Below are 18,250 nucleotides of genomic sequence, written 5' to 3' on the forward strand. Positions count from 1 at the left end.
CTTGGCCAGGTGGCTGGTTGATTCTGCCATCTGGGAAACCAGATGGGCAGAGGCCTCTGGGAGCATCCGGCTGGTTAGGAAAGGTAGATGACGTCCCTGACCCCTTCTGATAGATGAGTCACTTCAGAGTGTGGCCTCCTCTGGGTCCTCGTCTTTGGAGACTGTGGGTCCCTGCTCCTGCCACGGGACTGGAACTCCTTGCACCGCAACTGTTGCTCTTACCACAGCTTGTTGATTCTTCTTCCAGGAGATCTTCAGGCGCCAAGAAGCTCCAGCCTCTAGCACTTTGCAACTCAAAGATCAGCACCTGTCCTGCAATGTGGAACTTGTTTTGTTGTGCTGCTGAGGCCTCCTTGTGACTGTCAACCACTTGTGTGTCACTCGTGAAGGCTCCTACGACTTCTCAACTTCCTACTCCGGGCCAGCCCTGATTAACACCCCCCCCCCCCCCCCCCCAAAAAAAAAAGAAATCCTGGGTAGTCTCTCCTGGACCTTGCTTGTCCCAAAAACTCTGCAAATACATCTTAAGCTCTTGCTTGCATTTGCCAGTGCTTGTTGGTGACCTGGTTGTTCTTGGACCCCGCAGCTATATTTCTTACTCCACCAGCATGCAGGAACTTCACCTCTAGGAGGGTAGGCATTGCCACTTGCACAACCTGGGCACCTCTGAGGGTGCTGGACTCTGTCCCCTTCCTTTTTAGGTCCTCTGTGTCCAGAGTCCTGGTCCATGGGTCGTTACAACTGTTGGACAATACAAGGCTCCTGCTGACTTCAGAGAGTCCCTTCTCCCCTCTGCTTCCGGGTCTCCTGGTGTAGGTACTCCTGTGTTCTGGGTATCCTCTGGCAGGGGCACTCTCCAACTTTCCTCTTGTCTGTTGGTTTCCTCAGGGTCTACTGGGAAGGGTCTTGAAAGACACAAACTCCAACCATTACTTCCATGTGTTAGACTAAGGGGTGACTTGATGGGTAACTACTCTGCACCTCTTCATTGGGGACACTTACAGTACTCACCTCTGGTGTTTTTATCTACCCCTAGCTAACTACGACACTTAGTTGGGTTCTCTATTTTGCATTCCACTTATTTAGTATATGGTTTGCCCCCTGTATATTTTATGCTATTTCTGCTGGTGGGTTTTTGTATATATTGTGTGTAGATATCTCCAAGGGGGATATACCAATGCTAGTTTAATAGTAGTGCTGTAATAAAGACTCCATTTTTTTTTTTTTGCAACGCTTGTGTGATTCTTTCTTGTGAATGAGATACTGCCTGACTACTGTGGTATTGCAAGTGCTTTACATTCTTCCTGCGTAAGCTTTAGCTGCTCGCCTCTGCTACCCCTGAACACCTTCTTACTATCACTAAGAGTTGCCTGAACTCAGTATAGGGTGCCACACCGTAGGTGTATACCATAAACTCATCCAGGCTCCTACGGGAGGCACTAGTGGCTTCGATGCTCTGGGTTTAAACCAGAGGTTCAGCAAGCAGTGCTTAATATGCCTTTTGACAAGGAGCACCTTTCCGGCCCTCAAGTGGACTCCACCCTTGAGAAGCTGAAAAAAGATATGGACACCGCAAAAATCGTGGGTGATCTTCAGTTCCCCTCACAAAGGAGCCCCACATTCAGAGGTGGTTACAAATCTACAACCTCAGAGGTGTCTACCTGCCACTCCAAACAGCATTCAGCCTCATATTGTGGGGGTTTCTTCAGGGGAAGCCTATAGAGAGAACTGAGGAAGAGGAAAGAGCACCTCTACCTGAGGCTCTACCTCCACAACAAAAAAATGACTCCCGACGTCACTTAGCAAGACAAAACGTACGTGTTCCTGTACTTGGACGAATGATTCATCAAAGCTGGCGCACTACCACAGTGCCAATATCACACTCCGATGACAGTGGATGTGCACCAGACACTAGGATTCACAATAAACTTTGTCAAATTCCATCTCCAACCTCTTCAGATACAGCCCTATTTAGGAGCTATTTTCAGTGTAGAGTTGGGGCTTGCATACCCCGCTCCAGCTTGGGTACACAGTTCAGTCTCTTTTACCCATTTTTCTAGGGAATCAATCCTACATTCACAGTCTGGTCTATCATGCCTGGTAGGGATGATGGCCTCCTACATTGCCATCGTTCCCCATGCCAGACTCCACTTGCGTCCTCTAAAAAAGTGTTGGTCTAGTCAGTGGTCTGTCACAGGGTTACCTGGACGATTTAGTGTTAGGCTGCCATATTCACTGCTCCCTGCAGTGGTGGAAAAACACCAACCTGTTGAAAGGGAGGTATTTTCTGGACCCTGTGCCTCACGTAATTTAGACTACAGACTCATCACTGACTGGTTGGGTGCTTACCTTCAAAACCTCACAGTACAGGGCCTTTGGGATCTGTCACCAATCCTTGCATATTGGTTATCTCGAGCTTCAGGCAGTGTTTCTAGCCCTGAAAGCACTTGTTCATCAGCTCCCAAGGTTATCTTACTCTTCACTGACAAAATGCCATGGATTATCTTCTGAAACAAAGGGGGGCCACAGTCGTCCCACTTGTCACAACTGTGACAATATGGAAGTGGGTCTCCACCACCACATTCATCTGGTGACAGAGTATCTCACAGGAACTGGCAGCGACTTAGCAGACCTGCTCACTAGGATCCAACAACAAGTCCACGACTGGGAACTCCAGCCTCAATTCCTTCAAAAAAACTTACTAAAATAGTAAACTCCTCAAACCTTTTCGCCACAGCAGAAAATGCAAAATGCCCAAGTTTCACCTCCAGGTACCCACATCCTCTATCCAAGGGCAACGCTCCATGGATGAACTGGTCAGGGATATTTGCTTACACTTTTCAACCTCTCCCTCTCATTTCATTTCTGTTTCGGAGGATCAGGCACACATCTCTCACCATGATCAGTGTAGCTCCCACTTGGATGTGTTAGCTATAGTTCACCACACTTCTGGACCTCAGTAGTTCCCCACGAGAAGCGCCACAACAGGGGGACCGTCAACTCAAAATCAAGGGTCGGATCAGACATCAAGATCCCAAGTCCCTCAGCCTTGCGATATGGCTTCTGAAGTAATAGAGTTTGGTACTTGGGATTGTTTGCGGAATGTTTGGACATTCTCAGGGAAGCTTGTAGACCCACACCCAGAGCATGTTATGCTGCAAAATGGAAACGTTTTGTATGCTATTGCCAACCCAAACGTACTATTCCAGTTATACTGTCCAAGACATTTGTTCCATTTACAGAAAGCAAATCTAGCTTACAGTTCCTTCGCTTACATCTCTCAGCTATAGCTGCTTACCTACAGAAGACGACATACTTAGTTGTTCAGAATCCCAGTCATCAAAGCTTTCATGGAAGGCCTTAAAGGGTTACCCCACCCAGAGTGCCTCCTGCACCATCCTGGAACCTCAGTATTGTGCTTACCGGACTCATAAGCTCTCCTTTTGAACCACTTCATTCATGCCCTCTTCAGTATCTTTCTTGGAAAATAGCATTCTTAGTTGCTATCACATCACTCTGGCATGTTGGTGAGCTCCAGGCCCTAACCTTGGAAGAGCCTTTCATCCAAATACATAGACAAGGTGGCCCTTCCCTCAAACCTGATGTTCCTTCCTAAAGCTGTTTCCTAATTCCATATCAACCAATCAATTGAGCTACCAGTCTTTTTTTCTACAGCCTATCTCAGTTGCAGAAAGAGCCCTCCACACTTTAGATGTTTAAACATGCATTGATGGAGCTAAAGACTTCAGAAAAACTAAACCGCTCTTTGTAGCTTTTTTCACTACCTCATAAAGACAATACGATATCCAAAAATAACTTAGATGGATAGTAAAATGTATACCAGCTTGTTGTGCTAAAGCAAAGACACAACTACCTCTTACTCCTACAGTGCCACTATGGCTTTACTTGGAAAACATACCTGTAGCTGACATCTATAAAGCTGCTACATGGTCTACACCGCATACATTTACAAAACATTGTGTGGATGTACCAGCACACCAGCACTCCAGCAAACCCATTGTAGGCCAAGCAGTCCTACGAACACTTTTCCAGTCCAGTGCAACTCCCAGAGGCGAGCCACCTTATGGAGGGAGTGCTTTACAGTCTGTGCAGAGCATGTGTATCTACAGCCACACATGCCATCATACAGAAAATGTTACGAACAGAGTAAGCATCTGTTCGTGGTATGTGGTGCTGTAGATTCACATGTGCACTCCTTCCTCCCCGATGCCTGTGGCTGTTTCAGTTACCTTATACTTGTATATAGTTGTACATATGTAGTTAATGTGCATGGACATCTTTCTCTATACTTAATCTACACTCTTTTCTCACCTGTCTGCGGGAAAACAGTCTAACAAAGTAGTCAGTGCCCATACACAGCATCATCGAGAAGGAGTCACTCGGTCCTGTGATAGAAAATGCTTCTTCGAAGAAAAACATACACCACTCTGAACCCAACACTAGGTGGCAGGAGTATGCACATTGTGAATCTGCAGCACTACATGCCACAAATAAATGCTTTCTGAGTAAGTAACAGTTCGATGGCATCTGTCGCTGTAGATACGCATGTTTTGCAATAGCTCGCCATCTGGTGTTGGGCCGGAGTGTTACAAGTTGTTTTTCTTCGAAGAAGTCTTTCGAGTCACGGGACCGAGTGACTCCTCCTTTTGTCTCCATTGCGCATGGGCGTCGACTCCATCTTCGATTGTTTTTTTTTCCGCCATCGGGTTCGGACGTGTTCCTGTCGCTCCGAGTTTCGGAACGGAAAAATAGCTAATTTCAGAAGATTTTCGTCGGTATTGTTGTGTTCGGGGTCGGCGTAGTTAGATTCAACACCGCGTCTAAGATCGAAGAGCTCCGGTGCCCTTCGGGGTAATTTTTTCGATCCCCCGTCGGGGCCTGGTCGGCCCGACCGCGTGCAGAAGAACGCTGATGGAACGGACCCCGTTACGTTTCTGTCCCAAATGCCACAATAAATACCCCTATACAGACCAACACTTGGTCTGCAACCTGTGCCTGTCACCTGAGCACAGCGAAGACACCTGCGAGGCCTGTCGTGCGTTCCGGTTCCGAAAAACTCTCCGAGACCGTAGAGCCAGAAGACTTCAGATGGCGTCCGCGCCGACAGCCCACCGGGAGTTCGAGGAACAAGAAGAGGAGGGATCCTTTTCGATCCAAGAATCGGACTCCGAAGGATTCGACGATACACAAACCGTGAGTAGGACGTCGAAAACCACTCAAAAGAAGATTTACAAGGCCCAGGGGACGCCACTGCCATCAGGCTATGGCTCGACCCATAAATTCGGTGACCGACCGTCGGCACCGAAAAAGGCCCAAACAGTGCCGAGATCGTCCGACTCCGGTCGAGACACCGGCACGCAGCCTTCTCGGGACCGAGAAAGTGCTGGAGACAAGCATCGACACCGAGATACCGGTGTAGACACGGCTCGACGCCGAGACGGCGGCACCGAAGAAGATCGACGCCGAGAGGTTTCGGCCCCGAAAAAGAAAAGTCACCTCGGAGCCGAAAAAAGATGCAGACAGGGTTTCGGTGCCGAAACAAACTGCAACCGACCCAGTTTCAGGCTCTTATACAGAAGAGCACTCGCTAACCTCCCAAATGCAAAAGCATAGGTTTGAGGAAGAACTACACTCAACGGATGTAGACCATACGCAAAAGCGTATTTTCATACAGCAGGGGACAGGAAAAATAAGCACCCTTCCCCCTATTAGAAGAAAGAGAAGATTGGAGTTCCAAACTGAACAAACACCACAAACAAAAGTGGTGAAAAAAGTTACCCCACCACCCTCTCCTCCACCTGTGATTAACGTCTCACCAGCACAAACTCCATCACATTCCCCAGCTCACACCACCATGAGCCAGGGTGACCAAGATCAAGACGCATGGGACTTATACGACGCCCCAGTGTCCGATAACAGTCCGGAGGCATACCCTACGAAGCCATCTCCACCAGAGGACAGCACTGCGTATTCTCAAGTGGTGGCTAGAGCAGCACAATTTCACAATGTAAGCCTCCACTCAGAACAGGTCGAGGATGACTTTTTATTCAACACACTCTCCTCCACCCACAGCTCCTACCAAAGCCTGCCTATGCTCCCTGGTATGCTCCGGCACGCAAAAGAAATCTTTAAGGAGCCGGTCAAAAGTAGGGCAATCACACCAAGAGTGGAAAAAAAGTATAAGGCGCCTCCTAAAGACCCGGCTTTCATCACTACACAGCTGCCACCAGACTCTGTCGTTGTAGGAGCAGCTAGGAAAAGGGCCAACTCCCACACATCTGGAGATGCACCACCCCCAGATAAAGAAAGCCGCAAGTTCGATGCAGCTGGTAAAAGAGTCGCAGCACAAGCTGCAAACCAGTGGCGCATCGCTAACTCCCAGGCACTACTTGCGCGCTATGACAGAGCCCATTGGGATGAGATGCAACATCTCATTGACCATCTGCCCAAGGACCTACAAAATAGGGCAAAACAAGTGGTTGAGGAGGGACAGACCATTTCCAACAACCAAATCCGCTCCTCCATGGACGCTGCAGATACAGCTGCACGGACAATTAATACATCTGTAACTATCAGAAGGCATGCATGGCTCCGAAAGTCTGGATTTAAACCAGAGATTCAGCAAGCAGTTCTCAATATGCCTTTTAACGAAAAAGAACTGTTCGGTCCAGAAGTGGACACAGCGATTGAGAAACTCAAAAAAGACACGGACACTGCTAAAGCCATGGGCGCACTCTACTCCCCGCAGAGCAGAGGGAATTACAGCACATTCCGTAAAACACCCTTTAGAGGGGGGTTTCGGGGTCAAAGCACACAAGCCAGCACCTCACAGGCAACACCGTCCAGTTACCAGGGACAGTACAGAGGAGGTTTTCGGGGACAATATAGAGGAGGGCAATTCCCTAGGAATAGAGGAAAATTTCAAAGCCCCAAAACCCCTACTACTAAGCAGTGACTCACATGTCACTCACCCCCTCCACACAACACCAGTGGGGGGAAGAATAAGTCATTATTACAAAGCATGGGAGGAAATCACTACAGACACGTGGGTTCTAGCAATTATCCAACATGGTTATTGCATAGAATTTCTACAATTCCCTCCAAACATACCACCAAAAGCACAAAATTTGACAAAACATCATTCCAATCTCCTGGAGATAGAAGTGCAGGCACTATTGCAAAAGAATGCAATCGAATTAGTGCCAAACACACAAATAAACACAGGAGTTTACTCACTGTACTTTCTGATACCAAAGAAGGACAAAACACTGAGACCAATCCTAGACCTCAGAATAGTGAACACATTCATCAAATCAGACCACTTTCACATGGTCACACTACAAGAAGTATTACCATTGCTAAAACTACACGACTACATGTCAACTTTAGACCTCAAGGACGCGTATTTCCATATACCAATACACCCATCGCACAGAAAATACCTAAGGTTTGTATTCAAAGGAATACATTACCAATTCAAGGTACTGCCTTTCGGATTAACAACCGCACCAAGAGTATTTACCAAATGTCTAGCGGTAGTCGCTGCACACATCAGAAGGCAGCAAATACATGTGTTCCCATATCTAGACGACTGGCTAATCAAGGCCCATTCGTTAATAGAGTGCTCAAATCACACAAATCAGATCATACAAACCCTCTTCAAACTAGGGTTCACCGTCAACTTCACGAAATCCAACATTCTGCCGTGCAAGGTACAACAATACCTAGGAGCCATAATAGACACAACAAAAGGAGTAGCCACTCCAAGTCCCCAAAGAATTCAAAATTTCAACTCCATCATACAACGCATCTATCCAACACAAAAGATACAAGCAAAGATGATATTACAACTCCTAGGCATGATGTCTTCATGCATAGCCATTGTCCCAAACGCAAGACTGCACATGAGGCCCTTACAACAATGCCTAGCATCACAGTGGTCTCAAGCACAGGGTCATCTTCTAGATCTGGTGTTAATAGACCGCCAAACTTACCTCTCGCTTCTGTGGTGGAACAACATAAATTTAAACAAGGGGCGGCCTTTCCAAGACCCAGTGCCACAATACGTAATAACAGATGCTTCCATGACAGGGTGGGGAGCACACCTCGATCAACACAGCATACAAGGACAATGGAACGTACATCAAACAAAACTGCATATAAATCACCTAGAACTACTAGCAGTTTTTCAAGCACTAAAAGCTTTCCAACCAATAATAGTTCACAAATACATTCTCGTCAAGACAGACAACATGACAACAATGTATTATCTAAACAAGCAAGGGGGGACACACTCCACGCAGTTAAGCCTGCTAGCACAAAAAATTTGGCGTTGGGCAATTCACAACCAAATTCGCCTAATAGCACAATTTATACCAGGGATCCAAAATCAACTCGCAGACAACCTCTCTCAAGATCACCAACAGGTCCACGAATGGGAAATTCACCCCCAAATTCTGAACACCTATTTCAAACTCTGGGGAACACCTCAAATAGACTTGTTTGCGACGAAGGAGAACGCAAAATGCCAAAACTTTGCATCCAGATACCCACACAAACAGTCCCTAGGCAATGCCCTATGGATAAACTGGTCAGGGATATTTGCTTACGCTTTTCCTCCTCTCCCTCTCCTTCCTTACCTGGTAAACAAACTCAGTCAAAACAAGCTCAAACTCATATTGATAGCACCAACTTGGGCAAGGCAACCCTGGTACACAACGCTGCTAGACCTATCCGTAGTACCCTACATCAAATTGCCCAACAGGCCAGATCTGTTGACACAACACAACCAAAAGATCAGACACCCAGATCCAGCATCGCTGAATCTAGCAATCTGGCTCCTGAGATCCTAGAATTCGGGCACTTACAACTTACCCAAGAATGTATGGAAGTCATAAAGCAAGCCAGAAGGCCATCCACCAGGCACTGCTATGCAAGTAAATGGAAGAGGTTTGTTTGCTACTGCCATATTAATCAAATACAACCTTTACACACAACTCCAGAACATGTAGTGGGCTACTTGCTTCACTTACAAAAATCTAACCTGGCTTTCTCTTCCATTAAAATACACCTTGCAGCAATATCTGCATACCTGCAGACTACCTATTCAACTTCCCTATATAAGATACCAGTCATTAAAGCATTCATGGAGGGCCTTAGGAGAATTATACCACCAAGAACACCACCTGTTCCTTCATGGAACCTAAATGTTGTCCTAACTAGACTTATGGGTCCACCTTTTGAACCCATGCACTCCTGCGAAATACAGTTCCTAACCTGGAAGGTTGCATTTCTCATCGCCATTACTTCCCTAAGAAGAGTAAGCGAGATTCAGGCGTTTACAATACAAGAACCTTTTATACAACTACACAAGAATAAGGTCGTCCTAAGGACTAATCCTAAATTTTTGCCAAAGGTTATTTCACCGTTCCATCTAAATCAAACAGTGGAACTTCCAGTGTTCTTTCCACAGCCAGATACCGTAGCTGAAAGGGCACTACATACATTAGATGTCAAAAGAGCATTAATGTATTACATTGACAGAACAAAGAACATCAGAAAGACTAAACAACTATTTATTGCATTTCAAAAACCTCATGCCGGAAACCCAATATCAAAACAAGGTATAGCCAGATGGATAGTTAAATGCATCCAAATCTGCTACCTTAAAGCTAAACGACAGCTGCCCATTACACCAAGGGCACACTCAACCAGAAAGAAGGGTGCTTCCATGGCCTTTCTAGGAAACATCCCAATGCAAGAAATATGTAAGGCAGCCACATGGTCTACGCCTCACACATTCACCAAGCACTACTGTGTAGATGTGTTATCCGCACAACAAGCCACAGTAGGTCAAGCCGTATTAAGAACATTATTTCAAACTACTTCCACTCCTACAGGCTGAGCCACCGCTTTTGGGGAGATAACTGCTTACTAGTCTATGCAAAACATGCGTATCTACAGCGACAGATGCCATCGAACTGAAAATGCCACTTACCCAGTGTACATCTGTTCGTGGCATCAGTCGCTGTAGATTCGCATGTGCCCACCCGCCTCCCCGGGAGCCTGTAGCAGTTTGGAAGTTACCTTCAACTATTTGTATATGTATCATCTCAACCTTAAATAGGTACATACTTAGTCACTCCATTGCATGGGCACTATTACTACAATTCAACTCCTACCTCACCCTCTGCGGGGAAAAACAATCGAAGATGGAGTCGACGCCCATGCGCAATGGAGACAAAAGGAGGAGTCACTCGGTCCCGTGACTCGAAAGACTTCTTCGAAGAAAAACAACTTGTAACACTCCGGCCCAACACCAGATGGCGAGCTATTGCAAAACATGCGAATCTACAGCGACTGATGCCATGAACAGATGTACACTGGGTAAGTGACATTTTCATTTTCCTTCATTGTGGCCATAATGCTAGTTAGATGCATAGATGAGGTGGAGGCCCTTTGCTCCTTCTAACTATTAAATATTTCACTTGGGCAAAAGTGTTCTCACGTAGCTGTCTTTGTATAAAAAAAAAAAAACTCAACATTTCCTCAACCAGTGGTCTTCTTGGCTAGAGAGATCATTCACAACCTTGAACTTGGGTGAACTTTATCCTTTTTATTTTATGCAGCCAGTGACTGCTTTTTACCAGCAAACTAGTGTTTGGAGGAAATTCTTTTGGACCTGCTCAGGGGGGTTGTGTAGTGACCACCAGTAAGAAGGTCCTGGGGAGGGTGGGGTGCAGTTGGAGGAGGGCAGGCAAAAGGAGCGGAGAGAGAAACAGCAGGAAAAAGGGGGCAGGGACTGCTGCTACGACCAACAGTGCATGGTGAATTGCATTCAGTTTTATACATTTCTACAGATGTCCACTGCATTTCTCTGTTTTGGTGGCATTTGGCACTTTCTAGGCATGTACCTGTAAACACACATGCCAGGCAGCTACTCATGATTCTGCCTACTCTTTCTACTGGTATGCTCCAAGTTTGGTTAACTTTGGTTAGGAAATGTTTGCTGCCACTTAACTTGGGCTTAAAATGCCTTGCTGCCTACTCAATTCATTCCCATCTGCTGATTAAGCTACCTCGTAAAACAATCTAACAAAGGAGTCTAGGCCCAGGCGCAGTATCATCAAGAAGGATGAATCACTTGATCCAGTGACTCTTTCTACTGGTATGCTCCCAGATTGATTAACTTTGCCTTGCTGCCTACTCATTTCATTCCCATTTGCTGAGTAATCTACCTAGTTTCCCACCTGTGGGAAAACAGTCTAACAAAGGAGTCGATGCCCATGCGCCGTATCACCGAGATGGATGTCTCACTGGACCCCTTGATTCGGAAATGCTTCTTTGAAGAAAACATCTTTCAACACTCAAGACCCAACACTACATGGCAGGAGGATGCAGAGCATGTGATTGTGCAGCACTACATGCCACAAACAGATGCTTACTGGGTAAGTAAAATTTTCCTTACTTTTCTTTTTGTTTCTCAGTCCATGGGTTATGCATGTATTTTTCTTTTTCTGATGGATACAAATACCTGTGGAATCCTCACCTTATGAATTCTCCCAATGTGCCAGCATTCGGCTGAAAATCTTCTTCCTGGGCCTCCGTGACGACGAGGACGGCACAGTTGCACAGCTCCGCACGAGACTCCATCTGACGTCACCGTGACGATAACAGGTCCTCGCCAGCGTGCTGACATCAGTTCCCTTTTTTCTGTGCCTTTGACGTAAATGGTTTTCACCTAGCTCTTGTTACTGCTTCACTTTGAGTTGGTCCATTTTGTCTCTAGTTACAATTTCTCCTCATAGGAAGTCTGGATTTAAGCCTTGTCGGGAGTGCGGGGTTGCATGTCTGTTACGGACCCTCACGATGATTGTCTTTGGTGCTTAAGTCCGGAGCGTGACGTCGAGGAGTGTGTGTCCTGCCAAAGCATGAATCCGAAGGCGCTGAAGGAGAAAGAAGCCAGACTCTTTTTGGCTTAAGAAAGGGCACAGAAGTCATTGTAGATCTTCTCACACTTCTTCGAAGAAACATGAGAAGCTTCACAAACATGACTCTCGGCGTTGATCGGCTCGAAGCCGAGCGAGGTCCAGGTCTCCATCTAGACGGCGACGTGGCTCTCAAGGCCTTCCTCCCATCCCTTCACAGTCAGTCAGTTCAAGTCTTGATGGACAACACTACCGCAATGTGGTATATAAACAAGCAACGAGGAGTGGGGTTGTATCTTCTCTGCAGAGAGGCTCAGGACCATCGGGTTTGCTTGGTAGCGAATCATCTGGCCGGAGTTCTCAATGTACGTGCGGACAGTCTCAGTCGGCATTTCTCGGCGTCTCCATCCGGATCTGGTCCTTCACATCTTTCGGATGTGGGGTTCTCTGCAGATAGACTGGTTTGCCATTCAGGAGAACGCGCACTGCCTGTCGTTCTGCAGCCTCCAGCATCCGGTGCAAGGAGGTTTGGGAGACGCGTTCCAGATGTCTTGGTGCGACAAGTTGCTTTACGCATTTCCCCCATACCCTTTATTCCTCGGGTTCTGAGGTAGATCGCCAAGATCGGGCTCAAGTCATTTTAATAGCTTCAGATTGGCCGAGAAGGGTGTGGTACATGGACCTTCTCCAACTCTCACTGTGCACTCCGCTCCGTCTCAGTGCAGATCTCTCGCAGTCGCAGGGGCAGGTTCTACACCCCCACCTCCAGAGCCTGAACCTTCATGCCTGGAGATTGAACGGGGCAATGAGTTCTTTCTCTCTCCCACCAGAGGTAGTGGATGTTACTTTTATCGGCCAGGTGACACTCCACTAAGACTGCTTATGTCGAGAGGTGGACGAAATTCGTAACTTGGTGTGGAGAGAAACAAATTGATCGCTTGAGGGCCCATCTGTCTGATCTGTTTGCGTTAGCTTTGGCACAGAAGGGTTGTGCAGTTGCGACTGTCAAAGGCTATTTGTCTGCAAGTCAGCCTTTCTTTGCCTTCCGGATCAACCCTCCTTGTTTAAATCGCCTATTGTTGTTAGGTTCTTAACAGGTTTAACAAATACATTTCGTCCCACTCCGTTTCTTATGCCTCAGTGGGATTTAAATCTGGTTTTGAATTTTTTAATGGGTTCACCGTTTGAACCCATGCATTCTTGTCTAAGATTATTAGTCCTGAAGTCAGTTTTCCTGATAGCTGTGAGTGAGCTTCAGGCCCTTAGTGTTGAACCTCCCTTTACTTCATTCTTTGCTGACAGTGGTGCTGAAAACCAGGGCAGCATTTCTCTCTAAAGCTGTCACTCCTTTGCATATGGGGCAGTCTATTACCCTTCCATCTTTCTACTCTCCTCCTCATCCTACAAAGGAGGAAGAGAGACTCCATCATTTGGACCCCAGAAGGGCTCTGTTTTTATATTGAGAGAACAAAGGAGTTTCGGTTGGAGAACCAGCTCTTCGTTGGATATGTAGGAAAGAGGAAGGGCAGAGCGGTCCATAAAATAACTATATCCAGGTGGGTCATTCTTTGCATTAAGATCTGTTAATCGTTGGCAAAGAAGGTTCCTCCTGAGGGTATTAGAGCCCATTCGACCAGGGCTAAGTCTGCCACTTCGGCCCTTGCTAGAGGTGTTCCGGTGGTGGATATTTGCAAGGCAGCAACTTGGGCGTCCCTCCACACTTTGACGAAGCATTATTGCTTGGACTCGAAAGTTAGGAGGGACGCCCATTTTGCACGTTCTGTGTTGCAGAATTTCTTGGTTTGACCGGTCAGGCACCCACCTCAGAGTACGGTACTGCTTTGGGACTCTATTCATAAGGTGAGGAATCCACAGGTAGGCGTATCCATCAGAAGAACAAGTTACTTACCTTTGGTAACGCTTTTTCTGGTGGATACACTAGCTACCTGTGGATTCCTCACAGTTCCACCCACCTCCCCATTGCCTGTCTGGTCATACCAAGACATTTGTATTACAAGTGTATATATGGTTTGATAATTTTTATATATAAATGATTGTTGTAATTGTGTTAAATCAATATGATTTTATGTATGTATTCATTTGAGCTATCGTGAGGTCGTTTTTCATCTGTTCGCCTCAAAGGCATATAACAAATGGGTGAAACTGACGTCAGCACGCTGGCGAGGACCTCTTATTGTCACTGTGACGTCAGACGGAGTCGTGTGCAGAGCTGTGCAGTTGTGGCGCCCTCGTCGATGTGGAGAGCTGGGAAGAAGATTTTCAGTCGAATGCTGGAGCATTGGGAGAATTCATAAGGTGAGGAATCCACAGGTAGCTAGTGTATCCACCAGAAAAAGCGTTACCAAAGGTAAGTAACTTGTTCTTTTGCACTCCTGTGCTTCTGCCCGAGCACGCTGCTTCCCCTCAATGTTGGTCCGTTGCTTCTCTTATCCTTTTCCATGTAGCTTCCACCTACCCCCAGGCCGATATTTGTTGCTCCTCTGCTCAGCTCACTGTGGCTGCATGTGTTCCTCCCACCTGCTCCCCACTTGTGCCCCCAGTCCTCAAGCCTTCTAGCTGCAGTTTACTTATGGGCTTCTCCCTCTCTAATGCGCCTTTCTGTTACTTTCTTAATTTACAGTTCCAAGATGGAACAGTAGATTAAGAGTTTAAGCTTGTGTTTATACCTTACCATGCTGAGGTTGCCATTTTGGCTTTTTTGCTGTTGCTATTCACCATTGACAAAAAGAATAGGAAATTCCAAAAGGTCTTTTAAATCGTTTCAAAGACAAACCCTGGTGGTTATGCCAGTGCTTCAACTTTAATTCAGAAAAAAAGAACATGTACCAAAGGGTGAGTTGTGTTTTGCTTCAAGTCTATATTGGATGGTTGTCATTACTTCTACTGGTGTACATATTCATAGCCCATCACAACGTTTATAAAATGCTGTACTGCACAGTATCAGATTAAAATGTTTAATCATTTGATTTCATAATTGTCTGACTGGCGAATGCTTTACATTTTGATCACATTCCTGAGGTCTAAGTTGTGCACCAGTGGTCCAAGTAAAAGCACCAGTATTTAGTAATGACAAAACATTGTTACAAAGGTGGAAACATTGACCCTGTTAAAGTGCCAGTGCCTCTCTGTATTTCATTCAGCATTGAAACAACGCAAACATTGGACATCCTAATGTCCATTGAGTTGAGCAATTAAAGATGCCAGTAGATGCTTCTCTGTGGATTTTGTCAGTTTGGTTTATAAAACTGCATATGCATTCATGAATATTTCGGACTTGCCTGATGTATTTAGACATGCTGTGCCAAATGAGGCAGGTAGTTTTTCCTGTCACATCCTATTTCCCACACTTGTGCAAACTTAAACTGTCGAGCTAGGTTGTATTAGGTTGGTCCATATTGATCAGAATTTCAAATAGCCCCATGACAAAATTTGTATGCCATCAGCCTAAATAGTAATTGTTTATAGGTTGTTTTCCTGAAAACGTAGCACTGCTGTGCCTGTGGACATGTGTCGGAAACCACAGATTTAAAGAGTTCTTGTAAGATTTTGTCAATTTATTTCCATAATTTTTTTATTGAATTGTCAATGCAGTTGCACTAACAAGCTCATGTCTAAACTGTAAGATGAATGAGGAAGTGATATGGTTCGCAGTTGCCTAATGCTGCTTCCTCAGTGGTGCATAGAGTTTTGGTTGGCATCCGAATCACATTTCATAAATGCAGTCCGATAACGTGGGAATTATGTCAACCAAAATACAAGACTACATTTTACATGTCTGACAGTCTCCTTGTTGACCGCTCTTTGCTTTTACAAATGTAATTTTTTCTTCATTTGCTATCAGGTTTAGCATAGTGTTCCCACATACACCCTTAGCTAATTCTCTGAGATCTGAAAGGCAGCTCTCTCATATGTTCAGTTTTCCCCATGGAGTTGTGGGTTGCGTGACCATGCCATACAATCTTCTTTATAATTGTTAGACTGTTTGTTGCAGGTAGCACATGAAGCAGACCCTGTTATGGTGCATGTGTTCTTGTATATCACATCATCCAATTCAAATAACCTTTATACTGATATGCACCATCTGCTGGTCAGGAATCCAGATAGTGAAGATTAACCATGCATACTTATTATGCTAATTTCGGGTTACCATTCAGACTGTATACTCTCTAAATTCATAAAAATGTCTAACATTCAGTTTTCTTTTACAGTGTTTGCCTTCAGAACATGACATAGTGTTTTTGTTGGGACTGGACCATGTTGGATGATTAGTTTACTGTTTGCAAAACAGTAGTAAGAGAAGGGACATGTCTTAATTTAAAAAAGAAAAGTTGTGTGTAAAAATACGATATATATCCTTTGTCAATTAAAGTGATTAGTATCGTTTTTGATTTGAGGATATTCTGGATTCCATTGTAAAATTGCTTTTACATTTTTGCATAGTCTTGTAGACTTGGCCAACATAGACCCATCTCAAAGCTGCTCTCCGATGGCATTATGAGAGTTGAATCTACAGCAGCCAAGAGGCTCTCTGAAAGTCCTGTCACAGATTGGTTCACACAGACTGCAAATGCTAACAATGAAGCTTTTTCAAAACTCAGAGTTTATGCACAAGTTTGCAGATATGATCTAGGTAAGCATTTCTTTTTGTTGTTTTAAATTTGATGGTGTGCGTCATGCTAAATGCATAGGCATTCAATAGGCAATTAAGAAAAAAAAAAAACTTATTGAGCTAAGATTGTTTTCAGTTCAGTAAACTGTGGACCACAAATATTTCCTCTGTGAGGTTACATATTATGCATGTTATGCATGTTTCTAAGCAAGCAGACAAAGCACAAGGTCTCACTATTTTGAACTGGATGATTGTTTGCTTCCTGTAAACCAGCATTTAATGTGAAGGGGACGAAATTTGCAACAGAACAGACAAATCATGAATCTGCCCTATTGTTTTTGAGCATTTATTTTATAGTTTTAGCCAGTTATAAATTGCTCAATAAACCCATTAGTGCTAGGGATGTACCACAGCCTTGCATGTGTATACAGCTGGTAGAACCATGATTTACAAATGTTTCCATCTTTTCTAGGTCCATATCTTGCTTCTCAGACTTTGGACAGCTCATTACTTTCACAGCCCAACTTTGCTCAAGCTGCAAGCCAGTTCATACCAGTTCACCAACAAGTGAGCAGTAGCACGGGAAATTCAAGCACTGCATCATCCATCTCCGCAGCTTCAAACTCAGTAACATTTTCTTCAAGCAGTTCCATGCCTTCAGTTACTTCAAATACTTCTACATCTGCAGCCCTAGGTGGTGGCTTATCAAACAAGCCATCTTCATTTCCTCCTTTTGGCAACATAAACAATGGCTCGTCAAGTGCCATGGCTGCACAGGTTAATGCAGTTCAGAATGGTCAAGCTGCACAGCAGGCTGGGCAGCCATCCCAGCCTCAACAAAGTCTTCAGGCCACATGCACTCCAGGAGAGGCCTCAGCTGCCGCTGCCACTGCTGCTTCTATACAACAGGCAGAAATCTCTGAAAGGTAATTTAAATGTTTTTAGATGATGGAAAACAGTTAGATGGTTTAGAGCTTAACATTTTTTTTCCAAGTGATTAGCATTTCTGTTTATCAGATAAATCTCAGGCCATGTATTTTGAGAGAGCTATTTTTTAAACATATGGCTGGAAATATCCAGTAGTGGGTGTCACAGAATGATGTGACGTTGAAGATACTGGATGTTTGATTGCTTGCATCTGTGGATCTGTGGATACACATGCTGTGCATACTTCTGACATCTAGTGTTGGGTCTAGAAGGTTGCAAGTTGTTTTTCTTTGAAAAGTCTGAGTCATGTGGTATAGTGGCTCCTCTTCTCCCTGATAATGTGCATGGGCATTGGCTCCATCGTTAGATTGTTTTCTTCCTCCATTGGGTCTGGTCGTGTTTTCGCCAAGCTCCAGATCAAGACAGTTTTTCAGACTCTTCTGTTCGGGATACCTCCTATACAGTCTGTATTGCCTTTTGCACAGGTATTTCCAATCCTTTGCGTACTCTGATCGAAGAAACTACCTATTGGATTGTCGCAGATCCGAGAAAGACCCTTCGGGCCACCCTTTTCTCAGTTCCAACGTCTCGAGAATGAACTTCTGATGGAACAGACTCCCTCCCATTTCTGTCCTAAGTGCCACCTGAAGTTCCCCTGTACCAACTAGCAGCAGTTTCTCTCTGGACCATAAAGAGGAGGACTACGAGGCTTGCTAGTCTTTTCGATCTAAGAAAACCTTGCAAG

At 45.2% G+C, this 18,250-nt stretch overlaps 1 protein-coding gene across 1 annotated transcript in view; it reads left to right on the forward strand.

Annotated features, from left to right (window-relative positions):
- Positions 1-18,250, forward strand: part of MED13 (mediator complex subunit 13) — an 865,231-nt gene that overhangs the window by 414,880 nt on the left and 432,101 nt on the right. Inside the window, exons 19-20 of the mRNA XM_069226440.1 lie at positions 16,410-16,599; positions 17,051-17,504. Of these exons, the coding sequence (XP_069082541.1) occupies positions 16,410-16,599; positions 17,051-17,504 (644 nt within the window). The remainder of the gene's footprint in view (positions 1-16,409; positions 16,600-17,050; positions 17,505-18,250) is intronic.

The sequence above is a fragment of the Pleurodeles waltl genome, chromosome 3_1 (assembly GCF_031143425.1).
Source record: "Pleurodeles waltl isolate 20211129_DDA chromosome 3_1, aPleWal1.hap1.20221129, whole genome shotgun sequence".
Lineage (NCBI taxonomy): Eukaryota > Metazoa > Chordata > Amphibia > Caudata > Salamandridae > Pleurodeles > Pleurodeles waltl.